This window comes from Macaca nemestrina, chromosome 16, assembly GCF_043159975.1.
Source record: "Macaca nemestrina isolate mMacNem1 chromosome 16, mMacNem.hap1, whole genome shotgun sequence".
Lineage (NCBI taxonomy): Eukaryota > Metazoa > Chordata > Mammalia > Primates > Cercopithecidae > Macaca > Macaca nemestrina.
The window spans coordinates 102,318,700-102,342,087 of record NC_092140.1 but is presented as its reverse complement, the minus strand read 5'-3'; the positions used below and the strand labels follow the sequence as shown (position 1 = coordinate 102,342,087).

The 23,388-nt window shown below is 40.0% G+C and overlaps 1 protein-coding gene across 3 annotated transcripts in view; it reads left to right on the top strand.

Moving 5' to 3' along the window:
- LOC105490258 (sarcoglycan gamma) overlaps window positions 1–23,388 on the top strand; it is a 100,076-nt gene that overhangs the window by 15,955 nt on the left and 60,733 nt on the right. For 2 of the 3 annotated variants that reach the window (XM_071081556.1, XM_071081555.1), the window contains exon 2: window positions 20,248–20,442. In XM_071081556.1, the coding sequence (XP_070937657.1) occupies window positions 20,248–20,442 (195 nt within the window). Of the gene's footprint in view, window positions 1–3,132; window positions 3,271–20,247; window positions 20,443–23,388 lie in introns of those variants that run through there. The other variant, XM_011755713.2, reaches the window with a different exon arrangement.

The following is a 23,388-nucleotide window of genomic DNA, read 5'->3' as shown; positions in this document are numbered from 1 at the left end:
CCTGAAGTGATTCACTCGCTTTGGCCTCCCAAAGTGCTAGGATTGCAGGCATGAGCCACCGTGCCCGGCCTGTGAGCAGACTTTTAAAGGTTAAATTATAGTTCACCAGTAGAAAAAGATGGGAGGTAACCCTATTCAAAGATAGCCAGGCACCCAAGGACATTGTCACTTTTGTGATTCTGAACTCCCCGGTACAAGGCACAGAAGAGATGAACAGGGCCCATCCCTGAAGGCATGTGTCAAGACCTTGGTCCTGCATCCCAGAGGCTCGCTGAAGGGCTTTAGGCCGAGGAGTAATACAGACAGAATTACCTGTTCTCGTCATTCCTCTGGCAGTCCCCAGGTGTATAGGATGGGGGCTGGCAGTTCCTGGAATCATAGGAAGTAGGTACTTGGCTATGGCAACGGGCGATGCCAGAGAAGGTGAGGCCCTAAGTCAGGCAGGGACAAGGAGGGAGGGCAGGCAGAGCAGGAGGTCCTGCGAGGGAATCCACTGAAGTTAGTGACTGGCAGACTGGTGAGTGAGGGAGAGCCCTAAGTCTGCTGTCTTCTGTGAGCTTCTGGGGGATGGCATCGTCAACTGAGGAAGGAAAGACGGACGAAAGAGCGATGGGTGTTGTATTGGAGGAACTGTGGAGAGACAAGGTGTGTTGTATTGGAGGAAAGCCTGAGCAGTGTTGAGGGATTTAGTCACAGTAATCCATGACTGCAGTTAGCTTACAAAGTGATGAGAACTGTTAAAATGAGACTGCTATCCATATATTTGTCAACTTCACTTGGACCTTGGACATGGCCTAATATGTTTCACTAGTCAATTGACAACCCAAATCATTAAAATGCTCTGTTATTTTCAAATGTTGAACTTTCTCATTCCCTCATTTCCACGTTCTCCGTCTACAGATAACCTCATCTCTTACTTCATCTCAAAGTAGAAATGATTTCTCCAAAACTGACCACATCACTACTGAAATTCCCTATTTTCACTGGTTCTGAAAGTGATCCCCCCCAACCCAACCGCTTAAGCCAGCAACAGGGTTATCCATGCCCAAACTGAAGGAAGAGCTTGATGAGAGGACGTCAGGAAGAAAGGTCAGCGCTAACTGATGACCGTAGTAGTCAAGAATGGAAGCACAGGGCGAATGAGGGGGAAGCCAGGAAAGGTCCCCATGGGCTCCTAGGACCATGGTTGGAAGCACGTTTGTCGTGGAGCCCCCAAGTACCAAATGGGTACGTTAGGCCTAAGGACTTTTGAAGTCACTTCCACCCATAGGCTTACCAGCTTTGTAATCTGGAACCAATTTTACACCTAAATGAGAGTTAGACTAGATTTCGTTAAGGTCTCTTGGAGCTTTAAAATGTTATGATTCCTTTGAGAACATTTCAAAATGTGTGTGTGTGTGTGTGTGAGCGTTACAATCTTAAGCTGCCTACATTACAAACTGAAGGTCTTGCTTTAATAATTTCAACTAACTGATAAAATCAAAGGCTTCTTTATGTCATTCTTCTGCCCTACTAAACATAGGTGTGGATAGTATTAAATGAATCTGTAAATATGAGTGGGGATCAAACACATCGCCTGGCTAATATTTGTACAAAGCAGTTCCCAAAGCATTGAAAAGTTCATTGCAACAAAACCAATTTACGATTGATGAAAAGGTCTCTCAGTTGTAACCTTTAAATGCATGACATTTCAATCGGAATATCGAGTTAGCAGTTTCAGACTTTGACTTTTCAGACATACACTGCAAAAATACATTTCATATCATTATTGTTTAATATATTATTTTTGTTTGAAATTGATAGTTGTCCTACAATTTTATGTCTAGCTGAATTCCCAAAGTAGAAGTACTAATGTGCAGAGAATTCATGAAAGGTTTTCAAATGTCTTACAAATGTAAGATCATTTGAAGCTGTATCGGCTTGTAATTTAAGGCCTGCAGCTGTTGGTATGATAGAAGCATCAAATTTCAAAAGAAGTTGTGGTAGAGTGTGAATAAGCAGAATGAAGAGAAAAGTCTCCTGAGAAGAAAATGAAATGAAAATGTAGCATATGCATTGTTACAGCATTGCTCCTTTTTTTCTTCATTTTTTATTTCAGGTTCAAGGGGTACATGTGCAGGTTTGTTACATAGATGAATTGCATATCACCAGGATTTGATGTACAAATAATTTCATCACCCAGGTAGTAAGCCTAGTACCCAACAGTTTTCTGATCCCCACCTTTCTCCCTCCCTCCTTCCTCAAGTAGGCCCCAGTATCTGTTGTTCCCAACTCTGTGTGCGTGTATACTAAGGCACTGTTTCTTACATTCAAGGTTTAGTACTAAAATGCAAATATGAAGTATATAATTTAGTAAGTTTTAATTCATGCTGCACACCAGGCCACATAAAAATAAGGCAAAATAAAATATTAAAATTATTCAGAAGTTGGATATTTATTCTATTGCCTTTACACCTTATAAAATGGAATGGCCTAATTACTCTTAAATGAAGATAAAGACAATTTAAGATCACGTTGTAACATTCACATCATTTGTTAAACATAATAGAAATGTGAGTTTCCTAGAAAAGAACGGTCATAATTTTAACATGCAGAGTTTGTTTACCTTCTATTATGGTGATCTTTGTTTAGGATTTTCTCCTCAGATATTAACGTTTTTCACTTAAAGAGGCTCAGGGAAAGTGATTTTTAAAGAGTCACTGTTACATGGTAATATGCATTTGGATGAGACTAGTATATGTGTAATATATATAGTCACAAGTTCTAACTTGCATATTAATTTGAAGAGATTTTTCATAAAATTTTATCAATATTAGTTTCTAATGGAAATTAGTCTTAGAAGTTTTTTGTTATTTGTTTGAGGTAAAGGTTTTTTTAGGAAGTTATAATTATGTTAGACTATCATGCTTTAGGGTTTAAATGTTGAAATGTTGGTTTTGTAACAAGAAGAGTTTGGTTTCTTGTTTGTGTGTTTTGGTTTGTTTTTGGCACGTAAAGAGCTGTGTCCTGGAATTGGTGCCCAAACAATTTTAAGTGTGGTATGAACTGTTTATGTCATTGAGTAAAATTAGACACGCCTGTTGCTAATGTGAGAGGATGAAACATGAGACAGGGCTAAACTCGTGAGAGCGCTTTCTCCAGGGACAGTTGCTGAAGTTTCATCCTTTGCTCTCTTTCTGTAAGTCATGGAAAAGTTTGAAACATTCTGTCTTCGGTAGAGCTCAGGCCGACAGTAGTTCATTCGCCAGTGCACTTTTCTTAATAGCTAAGGTAAGCGCTCAGTTTTAACTTGGATTTTATATCAATACAAAGTACAACCTAAAAACCAAACACTTACGAGGTTTCTTAATATTCTTTCTTCTTTGGTGGCATAATAGTTAATAAATTTAAAACAATGTTGAATAAATTTGTGTATCAGAACATAATGATATATCAAATATCAATAACATTCTCATTTCAACTAAGTTATTCTGACTACTAATATGCTCTGTAGTTTTAGCATAATCCTGTATTTCTAATATTTTTAATTTGTAGAATGCCAAAGGTAGCATTTCTGTATTATTGGGCATTGAAGTGTATCCTGTAGTTAATCTAGACAAAGTATCATCTTTAAGATCACCTGCTTGTAATTCTGCTCTTAAACTTTAGTGGTAGAATTACATTTGCTTTAGATTTTCTTGATAGTTTTGTTGTAGACACTAAGAAATAAACTAAAATGAGTGACAACAAAAGTCCAGTGGTTTTATAAGTTGGAGATAAACAAAACAAGAGCAAAATAGCAACCTGACTCCTTCGCTATTTTTGGAGTGAAAAAGGGAAGAATGTTTCTTTCCCCAAATCTGGAAAATATAAAATGCTGCTCAAAATATGTATGAAAAAATAAACATAAGTAGGGTAAAAGTACACATGTGCTAATGCTTCAGCTTACTGAAGTTATGAGTTCTTTCTCTGAGTTTTCTAAATTAATATATGACAAGTAGCAAACACAACTTTTTTAAAGGAAGGCTTAGAAAAAAATAATAAGGGAAAATATAACTCAGCTGACTGAAAGATTTGCCAGCAGGATGCAGTAACTACCAGTACAAAATGAACCACAGAATACACTGTTTATTTTTTGCTTATTTTCTTGCAAACATTTTGTAGGTACAAAGTAGCACCTTTGCGGAATTTAAAAATTGGTGCTACAAGTTGGGGTTCGTTTTCTAGGTTCTAGGATTCATTTCAGATTGTCTTTCAAAGACAAATGAAAAGTAGCATTTCAATGTAGTTAGATATAGCATTCCAAGGACTAACAAATTCAGGTGTCCGAAAGATATCAGCTAAGCTTGCAGTTAAAATGCCGAAAATGAAATTGTGCCATATTGTCCTTTAAAAAATGTACTTGCTAGTCATTAAACTACGTTGTTATTAAATTGCATTAAAAATTAAATAATAAATTATAGTGGGTGCCCAGTGTGTTCAGTTTTGCATAATTTATAGGACCTGAGGATCTCCCTCCACTCCCTCATCACAGCCCTTGCGTCTTCTCAGCTGAGGCACCAGGGCTGTGGTTTCCTAGTGGGAAGGGAGAAACTACAGCATCCTGAGGATGACTCTGCTATTGTCCTGCTCCTTCAGAACCCGCCTTAACCCTCATGATACCTTCCTTTCTCTCCCTCCCTTCTTCCCTCCTCTTCTCTCAGCCTCTGTAGCATCTGTCTGGCTTTATTCTTCTCCAGACCTACTGCAGGGCCAGATAGCTCTACAACGTTCTCATGAGGATTGCAGGATCCATCGCTTGCTACTTTGGCCATTTCGGATTCCAGCTTCATTTTTAATTGTTTATGTTATGCTGTAGATAGTTTTACAGGAACATCGGTACAGGAGTATTTAGTAATGTGTGGATTGGTAAAGGTCTCAAGACTTTTCTCAGAATCTGTGAAAATCTCAGTGCCTACTCAACTTCAGTATGACTGGTGTGTAGGACCACTGTGGAATGGGACAAAGGAGGGCTCACTGTGCCCAAAGGCGTTTGTGCTTCATCCTAAGCACCGGTGTGACCTTTGAACCTCTAGAAAAGGAGAACAGCGCAATCACGTGGGTGCTTTGATAGGATCACTGCAGTTGACATGGAGAATGGATTAGGGACAGTGGAGGCGGCAGTGAAGGGCACCTTAAAACCCAGCTTCACCTTCGTGACTTGTTTAACTCTGTTTTTAAAATGCTCAATTGATTTTACTTGAGAAACATCTCTGGAAAGTCTAACATCAATGAAGAGGCTATGATTAAAAGTTTAGGCTATGGAGCCAGACTGCCATTTGACCTTGTATGAATTACTTCATTTCTGTATGTCTCAGTTTCTTCATTTGTAAGGTGAGAGGAGTTGCATTGTAGCAGCTACCATTTTAACAAGTATCAAATCTAGCTTATATAAGACAATTAGAAAGTTTCTGACTTCTTAGTAAATAGTAGCTTCCATCGTCACCAGAAGGTTTCTGACTTCTTAGTAAATAGTAGCTTCCACAGTCATCACCATTCAATGCACCCTCTTATCCTGACCCCACACAGCCGGGAAGTCAGGAAGACGGGAAAATAACGGTAACTGCTCAGGAGCTTGAACCTGCTCCTCACAGTCCCCTAAGAAGGCGCACCAGAAAGGAGCCCTAAGCAGGCAGGAGACTCCAGGCTGAGGCTATTTCTGCTGTTTCTGTGGAGGAAGTTCTCTACACGCAGCCATGGCTGCTCAGAAGGGGCGTGTGCATTCCAGGATGCAGATAACCCTCCTGGCATTCCCGGTGGCCGCCTGCCTATCCCTAATGGTAAGGTCTATGAAGGAAAGAAAGGCAAGTGACTGTTTTCCTTTCCCATGAAAATCTTCCTTTCGTTCAACAGTTTAGCTTGTAACAAAAACTTTATATAAAATATTCTCTCTTTATTTTTATTTATTTATTTTTTTGGAGGACAGAGTCTGTCTCTTTCGCCCAGGCTGGAGTGCAGTGGCACGATCCCGGCTCACTGCAACCTCACCTTCCAGGTTCAAGCGATTCTCCTGCCTCAGCCTCCTAAGTAGCTGGGATTATAGGTGCCCGCCACCATGCCCAGCTAATTTTTGTATTTTTAGTAGAGATGGGGTTTCACCGTGTTGGCCAGGCTGGTCTCGAATTCCCGACCTCAAGTGATCCACCCACCTCGGCCTCCCAAAGTGCTGGGATTACAGGCATGAGCCACCATGCCCAGCTGATACAAAATACTCTAAAATGTTAACCTTGGTGAAACAATACAAGTGTGTTGTCTCCATACTGGAATGCATTTGAATGTGTGTATTTTGGCAACATTTGAAAGTCACCTTAAATCATCCCATTCATATCCCAAAGCAAAGGTGCTAATAAGGGTGGAAGTGAATAATGGCCCTGAGGCCATCTGAAACTTTTTAAATGAACTGTCAGGCCATAGGAAAAATACATATATACCACGTTTAATAAGAAACTTAATTAAGTGTACCTCAAGAATTTCTTTTTGCATTTAGTCTTGTAACTAAAAAGAAGCACAGCATAATTGATACATTGAAATAACTTCCTTTTCTCAAAATTTTCACTTAATATTGTGTGAATGTTTTTCAGAGTTAGAATTTAGTTATACGCAATTTTTAGGGACTAGGCAAATTGAAGGTTTTTTTTTTTCTTGAGGGGGGCAGTGATAGTTGATTTGCTTAAAAATTTTAGGCTTAGTATAAAAATCAAAATATTTATAAAATAGATTACAGGCTACTTTATTTGCTGTTTGGTTAAACACAGTGTTCGTGTGTAATTTTAAGAATATTCTAAACTCCCTTCTCCTTTGTAAATAACATCAAATTTAAGAGTCATGTCTACACAGGATAAATGGTACTGCAGTGTAGGCTGGTCCCCCTCACAGGGCTAGTATGTAATGAACTGGTTTCTGGATGACCAGTAAGGGGGTCTTTTTAATTCTCTCTCTCTCTCTGTTTCTCTCTGTCTCTGACTTCTCTAAGAAGTGTCCTTGGCCTCAGCCCACACCTTGCCCAGCTTCCTCTCGTAACCTAGCCGGCTTCCCTCATTGCCTGGTGCCTTCCTCTTGAGAGCATTCCCTTAATACAATACCTGAACAAGAATCCGCATCTCAAGCTGCTTCCAGGGAACCTGATGTGAGATAGTGTCAACCTAAATAACAAGCAAGCTCCCAAAGAAAAGATGTTCATTTGTGAATAGAGCATTGCGGTGGGAATATGAGGATTACACAGTTGTTCTGAAATTAATCGGTATGATTATGAAATCTGTATGAGATTGCAGGCAGATGTCCTCGCGGAAGTATTTAAGGTTGTGGTTTTTGCAATCTTTTGTGATAATTTATGTTATCAGCATATAAGCATAAAAAATTTCTCTTTATGATCTTCCCTGGTTCTATTTGTCAGAGTTTTCTTAACATTAGTGACACCATTTTGATCCTGACAACTTTCACATAGATAAAGTTGAATAGTGTTCTGAGAAATCTATCAGTGTACCTGATCACTGTTTTGTTTTGTTATTTTTCTGAAACGGAGTCTCGCTCTGTCGCCCAGGCTAGAGTGCAATGGCGCAATCTTGGCTCACTACACCCTCTGCCTTCTGGGTTCAAGCAGTTCTCCTGCCTCAGTCTCCAGAGTAGCTGGGAAAACAGACACCCGCCACCATGCCCCAGCTTATTTTTGTATTTTTAGTAGAGACGGGGTTTCACCATGTTGGCCAGGCTGGTCTCGATCTCCTGACCTCGTGATCTGCTCGCTTTGGCCTCCTAAAGTGCTGGGATTACAGGCAGGAGCCACTGCGCCCGGCCCCTGATCACTTTTAAATTCCAATTTTTCCAACAGCAATTGCTTAGACAGGTTCCCTGGGAAAGAGACTCCAAGCTGGAGACATGCGTGCCATGTATTGGAACCCATCTTGAAAAAAAATCCCTGTAGGACAGCAAAGGTGGCAAAGTGGGCAGAAGGAGATGTAGGATAACACTGTAGCTGCCACGGAACTGGAGTCATGCAGGGCTGTTCCCTGCAGGGGAGGGGGCCGGGCTTTCATCCAGTGCACTGATAAAACGCTGGAGTGTGCCTCTCGTGGGGAAACACAGCCATAGGCGAGGCAGCTTAGTGCAGTCTGAAGTCATTCTCGTCATCAGCCATCACTCCCACAACTGAAGGAAGGAGTGTCTTGGTTCTGAAGGGTGACAGGGGTGACACAGCACCAGAGTCCACCCCTCGCATCACTCAGATCCTCTTGCTTTGTTTACCTAATTTGGGAACAGCTCCTCGGAGGGTTTGATTGATCTCTTTTCCTGGGGGAAGGCTGAGGGAATATTAATGACAGGATCTAGCGTCTCCCCTTATGCACATGGTCTCATGACTGCAGCTGATACATACCCATCCTTTTTCCCTCCCACCGCCTTCACCTACCCATTCAGCATTCTCTTCTTTCTTGTCTAACACCCTGGCTGGTCTGAGTAGCCTTGGGGTGACCCAGACATTCAACTCTGAGGGGTCTTAGCCTTGGTCACCAACCCCTAACCAGTCCCAATGCACTTGTGGTTCACACATGGCTGAGCATTTGCTCTCAAAATGGCCAGAGGAATACCAGCAAATGCCTTGCTGGTCTGCCCAGGTGACAAACATATTCTTCCCAGACAATTCTTGTCAGAATGGTGCGTCGTGTCCTCACCAGTGGTATCCGGTATGAGGAGGTGAAGTGATTGCAGCAGCTTGAAGATGACTGGGACTCACGTTGTGTCCTCTGATAGAAGCACTCCCTGCTGACTTCGAGTGGCTGCTTGGTCTTATTGAGGGATGCTGCTGTTTCTATTGAAGTTGGTAGGGTCTTTATTATTTTATTTTATTTATTTTGTTTTGTTTTATTTTATTTTTGAGACGGAGTCTCGGAGTCTCGCTCTTGTTGCTCAGGCTAGAGTGCAATGGTGCGATCTCGGCTCACTGCCACCTCCACCTCCGGAGTTTAAATGATTCCCCTGCCTCAGCCTCCCGAGTAGCTGGGATTACAGGTGCCTGCCACCACGCCCAGCTAATTTTTTGTATTTTTAGTAGAGGTGGGGTTTCACTCTGTTGGCCAGGCTGGTCTCGAACTCCTGACCTCAGGTGATCCGCCCACCTCGGCCTCCCAAAGTGCTGGGATTACAGGCGTGAGCCACGGTGCCCGGCTGTTAGGGTCTTTATTAAAGAACAGTTATGAGAGATGTATGAAGTATGAGTAAAGATAGAATAATTTAGGTTTTTAATTGTAATGCTATATCCTAAACATGGAAGTCTATTTGATCTATACAGTAGATGAGAATATACTTTATTCTGCCTGCCTTTAACAAATATGTATAACGGAGCCGTTACTATGTGCCACACCCCACTTTAGGTGCCAGTTATATAATAAACAAACAGACACCCTTCCCGTCCTCCTGGAGGTGAGCCTAATGAGGACCAGGCAATAAAAAGTAAAACAAATAAATGCATCATTATGTTCTAAAAGGAACTTTGAAGGAAACGAACAGGACACAGTTGCAGATTGTACAGGATAAAAGGGACAAGAGCAGGTGTTTATGGAAAGCTGAGGTCGGGAGGACAGAGTGGTGGCCAGGTGGTATGGACCAGTTTTCCCAGTAGTGGGTACAATGTGTGCAAAGACTGTAAGATAGGAGAAAGCTTATTCCGTTTGAGGGATGGAAAGGCTGGTGCTCCTGAGAAGGGCAGAGTGAGGTGAGATGGAGCTGGAGAGGCTGGCTGGTCCAGATGGAGTGAAGCTTCATCAGACGTGCAGTGGGAAGCCACGAGTGACTTTAAACAGGGCAGCAATGGTCCTCTTGTTGGGTGCCGTGTGGAGGCTGGATAAAGAGAGGCAGAGTGGGTGGAGGAGACCCCGAAGAGGCCGCACCACCAGTGCTGGAGTGAAGCAGGGGCAGTGCAGATGGGGAGGCCAGGATGAGCACAGCTGTCTTCAGGATGTGGCAGGCAGGGCTTGCTGATGAAGTAGACGTGAGGTGGCAGAGAGAGGGATTGTGATGGCACTCAGGCTTCTGAGATGATCAGCTGGGCATGGCTGGTGCCATGGACTGAGATGGGAATAGAAAAGGGAAGGGGGGAAATTCAGGAGGTGAGGGGAGAGTTGTTGAAAATTAAATTACCTTTTAACAAGTTCAGTTCGAAATACCAAGTGGAGATGTCAAACAGGCAATTATCAGATTAGAGAGTTCAGAGATGTTTTAGGTTGAGATAAAAATTTGGGAACCGTCAGCCTATAAATAATATTTAACTACATGATAATGAATAGGATCACCTTGAAAGATTGATGGAAGAGAAGAGATGGTCCTAGACCAGTTCAGGCAAAACCCACCATTTAGAGGCCAGAGTGAAAGAGAAGATTATGAAAGGGCCTGAGAAAGTCCAGAAAGGTAGAGGATAAAACTAGGAGAATACTGATTTTAAGAAAAAAAGTGTTTTCAAGGAGGAAATAGCCAACCATTTCAAATAAAATGAAGAGTGAAATGAATTTTCTTTTATTTTTTATTTTTATTTATTTATTTTTTTTATGAGACGGAGTCTCGCTCTGTCGCCCAGCCTGGAGTGCAGTGGCCGGATCTCAGCTCACTGCAAGCTCCGCCTCCCGGGTTCACGCCATTCTCCTGCCTCAGCCTCCCGAGTAGCTGGGACTACAGGCGCCGCCACCACGCCCGGCTAGTTTTTTGTATTTTTAGCAGAGACGGGGTTTCACTGTGTTAGCCAGGATGGTCTCGATCTTCTGACCTCGTGATCCGCCCGTCTCGGCCTCCCAAAGTGCCGGGATTACAGGCTTGAGCCACCGCGCCCGGCCGTGAAATGAATTTTAAAAAGTGAGAGAAATAAAATAGGAAGTGAATATTGGATTTGGAAACAAGGAGGTTGTGTGATCCCTCTGACTGATATTAGCCAAAGCTAAATATGGCAAAATAACTTCTGGAAACACATCCTTCTATCTAAAGACTTGTGTGTTCTTTAGAAGGACCTGTTTGGTGCGGAAGGAAAATAGGTCAAAAATAGTTGCAAGCATTACTCATCATGTTGGTCGAAGGTGTTCTTACTCCGTGGTTTACCATCATAAGCCGTCCTGCCTTTGCACCTCTTGCTATGTGTATTAACCAGGACTGTTTCAGATGCAAGTGACAGAAGCCCAAGTCAAAGAAGTTCAGGTGAAGATGAAACTTAGTGCTGAATTTAGGATCTCAAATGATGTTGTCAGGATTTCACCCCTACTCGCACCCTCTCTCCCTCTTTTCTCATTCTTCCTGATTTCTTCTCTGGCAGTCTCTCTCCAAGTGGCTAAGGGATGAATGTTGGCACTGCAGTGTTAGGTCCATTAACTTCTGATAGCAGAGGCCAGCTTCTCTCTTGGAGCATTCATATTAATTATGAGACAACCGACACTGGCTTGCTTGTGTCCCATGACTTCCTAATGGTATTCACCATGTCTGGACTGTTGATATACCCTGATTGGTCAGTATGTGCCACATACACACCTGTGTTACTGGAGATGTGCCCACATGACCGATACCTGGACCACAACCACGTGGAGCTGAGGAGTGTTCTAGGGATGGACGAGAAAACAGTAGGTGCCCACTATAACAGAGTACACAAGGAAAAAGTAGACATCGACTGTAATAGGACACAGAAGAAAACAGTAGGTGCCCACTGTAATAGGATACAGAAGAAAACAGTAGGCGCCCACTGTAATAGGATACTGAAGCAGACACAGGGTTACAGCTGAGCATCCAACAGTTCCTCCATATAGTTCTTTGTTAACATTAACTCAGCTCTCATTGCAGCCAACTACTAACTTAACCATTAGCTATTTGGGCACTAAGTCAGAGACTGATGGTAGGTATAAATTATGCCAAGAGCTGGAGGAGATTTGGTACCAAATAATTACTGGTCTTGGTTAAGAGGCTAGGTGTCCGTAAGTGCTGGTCTTGCTCAGTTGCCATTCTGCGTCTTGTTTCTGCTAACTCGTTAATGTTTCTGGATGTTGGTATTATTCCTTAGTCAAGTACTACCTAATGACACCACAAAAGCTTTAGATTTCTGATTTCTGAGAGCACCTGATAAAAACCAGGACAGAGCAATGAGAAAAGTTTGTCTGAATTGCCTACTTGTGTAAATATAAAACTGTTTTAAAATGAGCCTATAGCTGAAGTAAAAATCAAAACAAGACCAGTTTTGTAAGCTAACATTTGTATGCCTGTGGGTTTGAGCTTGTTTTATTTATTTATTTTTATTTTTTTCCCTTTTAGTCACTTGCCCGTTTGAATAAAGGTGTTTTCTTTTTTCAGTTCTGTTAGATTTTAAAGGGCATTTGTTCTGTTGGTTTGGTGTATTTTGTAGGGAACTTTTTAAAATGGCAGAGTTTGCCATTTTATTTTAAAAGTCAATCCTATTGTAAAGAAGAGAATGATTTGTTGACCTTTTAATCTAGATGTGTGTGTGTGTGTGTGTATGATAAGGGTATGTGTGAATTTGAGAATTATGCTGATTATAACTTTTGATGAAAGTGATAATTATGATCCATCTATTTAGCTATATTTTGTGTGCTGTGCTGAGCAATTTGACTAAAGGATAAAGGAGAACTATTCTTGAAATTATTTGGTCATCTAAATATAGTAATGAAGTTGGGATGAGTATGGTAAATTTATTGAATTTACTATTATAAAAGAAATATATATATATCAATTCTATAAATCTGAAAAAATACAAAAGAAATTTGGGAAATACTATTTTGAATGAAAAAAGGTGTACTCTAGGAGGAAATTATTAATAATTTTTTAGTTTCCTTGCAGTATTTTTCCTATGGGTATATATTTTAATATGTATGTATTCTAACTTTTCATTTAACATGATATCACTAGAATTTCCCTAAGTTATTATATGTTTTTCAAACATACGTCACATACCCAAAATACTGGTTTTGTAATACTGCAATAATTTGATGAATTAATTACTCTAATTTTAATCCTTCTTCATTTAATGTCCAGTTTTGCCCCCGTACAGATAATGGTAAATTCAATATCTTTAGGTACAAATTGTAGTTTTCATTTCTAGGTGTTTCCTTTGGGTAGGTTACTAGAATTGGAAGTACTATTGTTTGTTTGATGTTCTTGATACTTAGTGCCCAGTGTCTTTTGAGGGATTTATGTTAACTTTCACTTTCTTCATCAGAGGAGCAGCATGTCTCTTTTTCAATCACCTGGCCAATATTACCTATTATCAGTTTTTAACTTTCCCTTAATCTTTGAAAACTGCTGCAGTGATGGTGTTTGTTTGCATTTCTTTAATTCAGGGTGAAGTTGAACATTTTCGGTATGTTTATTCGTCGTGTGTGTTTCTTTGATGTATAGACATATTCATTGTCTGAGTTTTACTGGATTTTTTTCTATTTTTGCTGAGTTGAGATCATTTATATTTTAAGGATATTAACCTTGTCCTATCTTTAAGGCAAATACTTTTCCCAATTTATCTGCCATGGTGTTCTTTGTGCCACACATCTCCTAGGGCAGGCACCTCCCCTCTCCTCCTCCTTTCCGAAATGTTGGAGCTCATTCAGAACGATGTAAGTTATGATGCAAACAGTGAGGCAGAAAACACACTGAGAATTACTGCCATTAATTAGCACAAGATGAGATGTTTCTTGGAAGTTTGAAGGAAAATAGAGGTAAAACTCATGTAGTCATTCTCGATACTAGCATAACATAGGCAGCCTGAATTTAACCAGCACAGTAGCTTGCTCCTTCCCTGCCAGCTTGCCTTCTGGAAGAGCAACTTGTATAGATGGGATGTCCCTTAGTTCTCACTTTTCATTGCCTTATTACGATCTGTGTGTATGGGCTTGTTTCTAGACTCTCCATTTTCTTTCACTTGTCAATTATTTGTCACTAGCTCATTTTTGTTGTTGTTGTTACTGTAGCACAAAGCTGTATCATCACAACCTGTAGGGTAAGTCCCACTCCCTATGCATTCATGTGTTCAACAAGCACTTACTGACTGCCTATTATGTGCACATAACTGATACTGGTCATGGTTACCTAGTCATATTGTTGTAATTGACTTTTCACATGGGTGACCTTGTCATTCAGAGGGATGATGCACCATGATGGTGCTTGTTACCTAGTAAGAAATTACCTATCTGGATATTAGAGCTAGGTGACATGGCTTATGAAAGACGGTTTTTGAAACTGTGGAAAGTAATTTTTCAGGAGTTTTCAGATTGACATCATAAGTGCTATCAGAGGTTTGCTAAGCCCCTAGTCAGCAAGCCCTGTGGCCAGAAAGGACCTTACCCAAGGCAGGTAGAATGCCATCCCTAACACTCAGGTGAATCTCCCATGAAGACTGGAAAGATGGCTTACTCTGTATCTGACAGATTGCATACAGCTGCAAAGAGAATTAGTCTATTGGAGGATAGATCTTAGAAAACAGCAGAGTGATAAAGCTGTGGAAATATAAAGCTAAGTTTAAAAAACATGACTGGTGAATGAGGAGGTCTAAATATATCTTACTGAAGCCCCAATGGAAGTAACTAGAGAAAACGTAGGGAAGACAATGGTTAAAGAAGCAATTGCCAAGAGTTTTCTAATTGAACTGAAGACAAGTTCAATTGAAAACAGACACTGACTCATGAACAGAATAAATTAATTCAAATTTATGAAAATCATTCTGAATCTGGAAAACAGTAAAAGTAAAAAAACTTTAAAAAATCCCAATGGAAAAAAAAAAAAGGTGTAACACTAACAGAAAGCTTTGTAGATACTTGTTCAATGAACTGTTGAAAGCAAAGTGGTGGAAATTTGTACTAGAAAAATATTGAAACCCAAAGTGGTATACCAAAGTCAGTATCAGACAGATAACTTTAAACTATTATAACTCATTCTTTGAGTTTTTAGAATTAAATTTGATTTCTAAAAGATCTGTTTTGTTCTTTCTCAAACTCACCTTTTCAAAAATTATACGATATTAACTCCTTTTGGGCATTATCCTTGCATTTATAATCTTTCTATCTTAGACTCTTGATAATGACCTACCCAAACTAGGCATGACAATAAATATTGGTTGAAATGAAGAATGTCATTTAGCGACATTTACCTAGTAGACACTATGTTCGATTCACTATATTATATGCTATGACAAGAATCAAATAATGTTGAAGACAGATTATCTGTCCTTAAGGTCATTTTGTTTTAAATAACAAACCTGGGATCATGAATTCAGAAGCATATAAAAGCAGATATTTATACCAAAACAAGTATAGTGCTTCACATCTGGAGCCCTATCCATTAAAGGATTGAAAACTACACCTGAGAGATGCATTGAAAAGCAATCAAAATTAAGTATAGCATGGCCGAGTGCGGTGGCTTATACCTATAATCCCAGCACTCTGGGAGGCCGAGGCAGGTGGATCATGAGGTCAGGAGATCAAGACCATCCTGGCTAACATGGTGAAACCCCGTTTCTACTAAAAATACAAAAAATTAGCTGGGCGTGGTGGTGGCGCCTGTAATCCCAGCTACTCGGGAGGCTGAGACAGGATAATTGCTTTAACCCGGGAGGTGCAGGTTGCAGTGAGCCGTGATCATGCCACTTCTCTCTAGCCTGGGCAACAGAGCGAGACTCCGTCTCAAAATAAAAATAAAAAAATTAAGTATAGCAGCAACATACTTTGAAGGATGGTTAGCAGGAGAAATAATGTAATTTTCAATGACAAAATTTGTTTTAATAAAGGAGTCTATGAAAATAAATTTAGTTCATGATACATTAAAAATTAGAATTCTTTATCTTGGAATATAGACTTTAAGTTCTAATACACTTATTTCACTAATTATGTTTTGTAAAGGGTTTGTAAGTAGATCACAAAGTGCTGTGCGTTATTCCAGTGCAGTTTCTTGCCAACGTGAATACCACTAATGCAGTTGCCTGACCCCCAAGTGCTGAAGCACTGATACTCTTCTCAAGCCTAATTTGAGTAAATACCTAAAGGAAGCTGGTTGAACCAGATAGCCTCTGAAAGTCTCTCCTGGCAAAAATGTAATATAGTGTCTAATAAAAATGAAAGCCACTTGTGAGTTGTGAGAAATATAAACAACAAAATCAAGTTTTTAGAGAAATATTTAAATTGAATGTTTCACCTAGCGATTTAACTCAGGCTTGTCGAGAGTAAAAGGACTTTTTTACACAATGCAGTGAACACTGGTAGATGGCACTTTAAAAACGTTAAAGAAGCCTATCACAAAACACGATATAAAAAGAATTACAGCTGGCAAGCTTTTTAAAAACAAAAAAGATTGGTAAATACAGCTCAAATATGGGAAGACTGGAAAGCAGGTCGCCAGCTTCCAACAACCAGTGTGTGGTCAGGACTTTCTTCCAGGGATGTAGGGTCCAGCTTCTTACTCAAGCTGTCAGCAGGGCAGGTGGGCAGATGTAGGGGGACTCAAGAGCCAAAGACAGCACATTCCCCAGGCTCCCCTCTTTTGGGAGAACCTCACCAGACTGAAGGAGATCTTGCTGAGTCTTCTGAGTCCTAAACAACTAATCACACTAAACATACCCTGTTTATGCACAAGCTTCAAATTAACTCATTATAAAAAGTTAGGGAAATTCTGAAGTAACTCTCAACCTATTTTATTGCTTGTTGTATGCTTGAATAAAAATGTCTGGGTTGGCCGGGCACAGTGGCACACGCCTGTAATCCCAGCACTTTGGGAGGCCGAGGCGGGTGGATTACCTGAGGTCAGGAGTTCGAGACCAGCCTGGCCAACATGGTGAAACCCTGTTTCTACTAAAAATACAAAAACTAGCTGGGTGTGGTGGCGTGTGCTTGTAATCCCAGCTGCTTGAGAGGCTGAGGCAGGAGAATCACTTGAACCCGGGAGGCGGAGTTTGCAGTGAGCTGAGATCATGCCACTGCACTCCAGCCTGGCAACAGAGCAAGACTCTGTCTCAAAAAAAAAAAAAAAAAAAAAAGTCTGGGAATTTTTCCTTTCAACATGTGTATGTAATTAATTCAGCAAATATTTATTAAGCACATACTACATGTCGGCTGCTGTTCTAGGGGCCTCCGAGGGTAAAACAAAATAACAAAATAGTTGCAAACCTCAGCCTCTCAGGGCTTATATGTCGGGGGTGAGCATTTACAATCAAATAGGTAGGTAAAATACATAGTATGCCTGGGGAGTTAAGTGCTGCAGGAGAAAAAATGTCAGAGGAGCCCGGGGAGCTCTGTGGTGGTGTTGGTGGGGTCTGTTGTTTCAATAGGATGATCAGGGAGGTCATTGACAAGAGATCTTGGAACAGAGAGTTGAGAGGAGCCATGCAGGCATCAGGGAGACCTTCCAGGTAGAGGGAATTCTAACTGTGGAGTCCTTGAGGTGGGGTCACACTTGGGGGACTCCTGGTCGAGTAAGACCACTGTTCCTGGGGCAGGAGGAGTCAGGGCGAGAGGGACTGGATGAAGGCAGGGAACCATGTCCGGGGGTGAGGAGTTTGGTTTTTGCTGTCAGTGAAATGGGAAGCCACAGGAAGGTTTGTTGCAGAGGTGGGGCATGAACCGACACATGCTTTGAAAGGACCACTCCAGCCTCTACGTTAGAAATCGACTGTAGGAGATTTAGAGGCACAGGCAGGGGGACGGTCAGGTGGCTGTTGCAGTGACCCAGGTGAAAGACCATGGCAGAGGTGCTGATTTCGGGGATCTAAGAGCTGTCTGCATCACAGGATTGCTGTCAGCTCTCCAGCAAACCACGACAAAATTGTTTTAAATGGATACTGAAGTTTTCTCAATGTTATGTAGGGGTGAACAAAACCATTATCTAGTAGACAGAATAATGGCCCCCAGAGACATTCGTGTTCTAATAACCCCTGGAGCCTGTGAAGAGGTCACCTTACATGGAAGAGGAAGAGGCTCTGCAGGTGTGGTTATGCTCAGGCTCTCGAGATGGAAAGGCCATCCTGGGTTATCCAGGCAGACCCGGTGCTATCACAGGGGTCCCTATGAGGGGCAGACAGAGGCATCGGAGCCAGAGGAGGAGGTGTGATGGAAACAGAGGCTCAAGCAAGGAATGTGGGCAGCTTCTAGAAGCTGGAAAAGGCAAGCAATGTCTCCCCTCCACAGCCTTGCCCACGCTTTCATTTTAGACTCGTAAGACCTATTTTTTGACCTCCACAACTAAAAGATAAAATTGTGTTAAGCCACTAGGTTTCTGATAATTTGCTACAGCAATAATAGGAAACTATATATATAGGACTAGGAATATGTAGAAATAGAAATATACTCACATGTGTTCTTAGAAAACTTTGCTGGTTGTGTCCATCTGTAGCAATATTGTAAGTACTGTGCTTGCTTTTGGTTCAGACTCCCTGGCCACCCTTCCCCATCCAATTGCGCTCTCCTAGTCTGTCCTTTATAGAAATTCTGGAGCCATTATTTCAGATGATAAGCACTTTGAAATAAATATAATAGAGGGAAGTGGTTGAGAGTGACTGCGTGTCCAGAGAAGGAGGCTTTTTTGAGGAGATGACACGTGTGCTGCTACTGAAAGATGAGCAGGACCAGCAGGGGAAGACCAAGTCCAGGACAAAGGTCCTAGGGTGAGAATTAACCTGGTCTGTTGAATAGTACCGACTCTTCGCTTCAGTCTTGTGAGCAAAGGACACAATGGTGGTAGAAAAAGCCAAAGACATCAGCAAAGTCCGGCTTATATAGGGTCTTTTAGGTGATAGAGGCATTTGGACATTGTCACTGTGGTGAAAAGCCATCAGAAGGTTTGGAAAAATAGAGTGACTGGAGCTTTCTTACATTTTACACATTGGCTGCTGGGTAGGGAATGGTTTTCAAGAAGGGAAAGAATGAAAGTGGATTTTTCAGCAGTGTAGTTGAGAGCAGTCAGAGTAACCTGAACTAGTGCGGTAGCAATGGAAATGTAGCGAGGTAGACAGATTTTGGATATATATGAAAGTTAGAATTGATAGGACTTGCTGATGTGGGGCTTGAGGGAAAAGAGAACCATCAGGGATACATCTGGTACTTTGGCTTGAGCCGCTGGCTGTGATCTAAGGAAGACTGGAGGAGTTCAAAGAAATGAGTCAATGAATAATGCCCTTATGAAATCATTAAACATTTAGGGGTTGAATAATGCTGGCTGTCAGTCCTGGATATTTGAAAATACTATGTGATGAATAGCCTAATTTTAGATAATCAGAATATGTGAAAATGCCTGTCGTTAAATTGGAAGGAGATTTAAAGATTTGTTTTAGACCGTAACTTATTTTTAACAAGGACAACTCCAAATCACCCCTAAAAATAAATGTGTGACTTTTGCACAAAAGAAATCCCAGAGAAGAGTATTTATATTCTGATTCATCTTTTTACTACATTTACCATCAGGAAAGTCTTCATAATCTCCCATTTTAACTTTGTAGCTAAGAAGTACTTCTGTTCTTTGTATAAAGGGAAAAATGAATACTTTTTTTAATTTTCTTTTTTTTCTTTTTCTTTTTTTTTTTGAAATGGAGTCTCGCTCTGTCATCCAGGCTGGAGTGCAATGGCATGATCTCAGCTCACTGCAACCTCCACCTCCTGGGTTCAAGCAATTCTCCTGCCTCAGCCTCCCAAGTAGCTGGGACTACAGGCGCCTGCCACCACGCCCAGCTAACTTTTTGTATTTTTAGTAGAGACGGGGTTTCACCATGTTAGCCAGGATGGTCTCGATCTCCTGACCTCGTGAGACGCCTACCTCAGCCTCCCAAAGTGCTGGAATTACAGACGTGCGCCACCACCCTGGCCACGGATTCCTTTTTAAAGATACCAGCTTGATTTTCCTCCCAATTAACCTTCGTAGAACTTGGTAACTTGATTATTTTAGGTTAATGCTTCAATTCCAAGTTTAACCCTGAAGAACTTTGATAAATACAGAGAATTTATTAACATCCGAAGTTATTAACATCTGAAAATATGGTCACTAGATTTCAAATGTTTATCATACATAAAATATTCTAAATGACAGATTAAATATCTCCCTGTGATTGAAACACAGTGACATGTTTCAGAATAATATTTAATTATCTTTTTAAAAAATCATTAATTTTGGAAATTTATGACTGGGATGAAAAATATGTTTTCAGGCTCATAGTAAATCAGTATTAACAAACAAGTTGACTCCCTCTCTGTCTCTTTCTCTCTCCTCTCATGAACACACCCGTGGCAGATGGTGCGTGAGCAGTACACTACAGCCACAGAAGGCACCCACATAGAGAGGCCAGAGAATCCGTATGTCTACAAAATTGGCATTTATGGCTGGAGAAAGCGCTGCCTCTACTTGTTTGTTCTTCTTTTACTCATCATCCTCGTTGTGAATTTAGCTCTTACAATTTGGATTCTTAAAGTGATGTGGTTTTCTCCAGTAAGTATCATTGTTTTCTGGTAAGCATGTTCTTGTTTTGTTCACTGTATCACTTCGTCTATATTATATTGATAGGAGTTTCCTTTTATGTGATTAACATTCATTTCTTTGCTATCTGGATCAGAATTTCAGGACCAAAATATGTATGTAGCATTTACATTTTTCCCTTTTCCTTAAACCTCATTGTGAACTATAGTGTGTTGGTTTTGTGTGTTTTTGCTGTAATTTTTTCATCTCTATATAGTGGGAATATTGTAATAGTCTTTAGTTTGTGGTTGATTGAGTCAAGATTACTTACTGATTATTTAATTCATCAGTTTGTAAAACTGTATAAATCATTTTTTAAATTTTCATTAATTCATAAATATTTACTTTAAATGGCACTCTCTTTTAAATTTTTTTTTTATTTACAGGTAATCAAGTTACACTTTCATTTTTTAAAGACCCTTTACTAAGAGACAGTAAATTCATGTACACACTTCAGCATTCAGCAACAGATTTAGTAACTAAAATGTCAATCCTAAGGAATTCATATTCTATTTTAAACATTCTTATGTTTTAAAGATAGCTACATAATTTTGTATTCTTTGATAATATTTTGTGTACTCTTGAAAAAATGCTTAATGTAGAATGTCTTAATTTTACAAGATAGCCACAGTGAGACAAAAATATTGCAGAGAACATCGCAGGCAGGTCAGTCTGTTGCTTACATGCATCTGAAGGTGTGATATATGCACAGGCCCCTCCGTCCCTCCTTCCCTCCCTCCCTCCCTCCCTCTCTCCCTCTCTCCTTCCCTCCCTCCCTCCCTTCCTTCCTTCCTTCCTTTTTGACGGAGTCTTGCTGTGTTGCCCAGGCTGGAGTGCAGTGGTGCAATCTTGTCTCACTGCAACCTTCACCTCTGCACAGGCTCTTTCTGAGAACAATGCTTGAAGTCATTCACTCGGAAACACCTTCTATTCTTCTTCTTCACTTTCTATGCAAGTATTTCTGTCCCACTATAGTTCTAGCCAGTAGATACATTATTTATTTTATTGACATAATATTTATGTTTTTATATATGCAAAGAGGTAAAATACCAATCAAATCAAAATATAGTTTGAAACTGTGTTAGTATATTTGATATATTAATATGAATGCAGTCAATATATATAATATAAGCTGTTATAAATTATAATTATAAATATATATGAACAATTATGTAAATATATTCAAATTAATCCAATTTAAATTGTGATTTCTTGGTTAAAATTTATAAAATCACTATTTCTACAGCATCACAATAGTACTTAGTCCCATTGGACAATGTTACTTCATGAAAGTGGCACAACTAACAAGATGCATGTTTTTGCACATCATATAAATTTTAATATCTAAATGTAAAATAGTTTAATATTTTCTGGAGACTGAAGCAGTGTTAAAGTCCTCAAATTATAAACTATGGGATTTGCCAGAGACAACTCTGAATAGAGAGCCCTGCATCAGTCTGCTGTAGGACTGCCAGTTATGCAGAAGGTTAAGAGAGGCAGTGTCCTGGGTAGGAGGCCCATGGAAGGGCCCAGGAGTGAGGAGAAGCCACCCACAGCCCAGCACGTGCTGAGCAAGGACAGACTTTATCTGGAATGAATGATGTGCATTATTTATGAAATAAGAGTGAATTAATTTTGTAAACTATTTGACTGTAAAGTGACAATATGTCTACTTTATAATCTTGTCATGTGGCATCTAAAACAACTTTGAGGTATTATAAATGTGGATTAAATTAAGTTGTGCCAGCAGCTGTGTCCATTTCACTGATGGAGAAGGGCTCCCCACAGACATCAGCACAGACGTTCCTGCCGTCACCGCAGCTGCCCATCCCGTGCCCTTTCTAGTGAGCTATGGTCGAGTGTGGTATTTTCTTCAGTTAGGAACCTGTTGCTAATTGGTAGTGAGTATTCAGGATTCTTTAGTGCTGTCTTTAACAAAATAAGAAAAACTACTACTAACATTTATGGAATCAAAAGGCAAGATACCCAAAGGCACTAACCTACAGAAAATGCCAGGCCTTAATTGGAAGATGCTGGTTAGACTTTGCATCATTATTCTCAAAGTGGAATGACATAAATGATGTAATTCTCATAGGTGCATGAGTTTGAGTTCTTACTTTTGTAATTATCCCATATGTTTTGAAACAGTAAATTGTAAATTAACATATGTTTTAATTCTTACTGATTTGAAAGATTTTAAAATATAAGATTTCATGTTCTATTTATTGTAAATTTTATTTCAAGAACAAAATTAACACAAGATCTACCCTCTTAACAGATTTTAATTGTACAATATGATATCATTAACAATAGGTACAATGTTGTACAGCAGATGTCTAGAACTTACTCATCCTGCTTGATTGAAATGTGAAGTCCATTGATTAATAGCACCCATTCTCACTTCCTCAGCCCCTGGTAACCACCATTCCACTCTTTGTTCAATGAGTTTGCCTACTGTAGATACCTCATATAAGTGGAAGCATCTAATATTTGTCCTTTTGTGCTTATTTCACTTTGCATAATGTTCTCAAGGTTTATCCATGTTGTCTCACATTGCAGAACTTTTTTCTTTTTTAAGATGAATAATATTCTACTGTATGGACATACATTTTCTTTATTCATTTGTTATCTGTAGACTTTTAGGTTTTTTCCACATCTTGATTGACTAGTATAAATAGTGCCACAGTGAACATGAAAGAGCAGATACCTGTTCCAGTTTCTGATTTCCATTCTTTTGGATAAACAACAAACTATTGGAAAAGGAAATTAGAAAAACAATCCCATTTTCAATAACATCAAAAAGAATGCAATATCTAGAAATAAACTTAACTAAGAAGATGAAAGACTTACATAATGACAACTATAAAATACTGATGAAAAAATTAAAGACACAAATGAGAAGATATCCCATGTTCATTG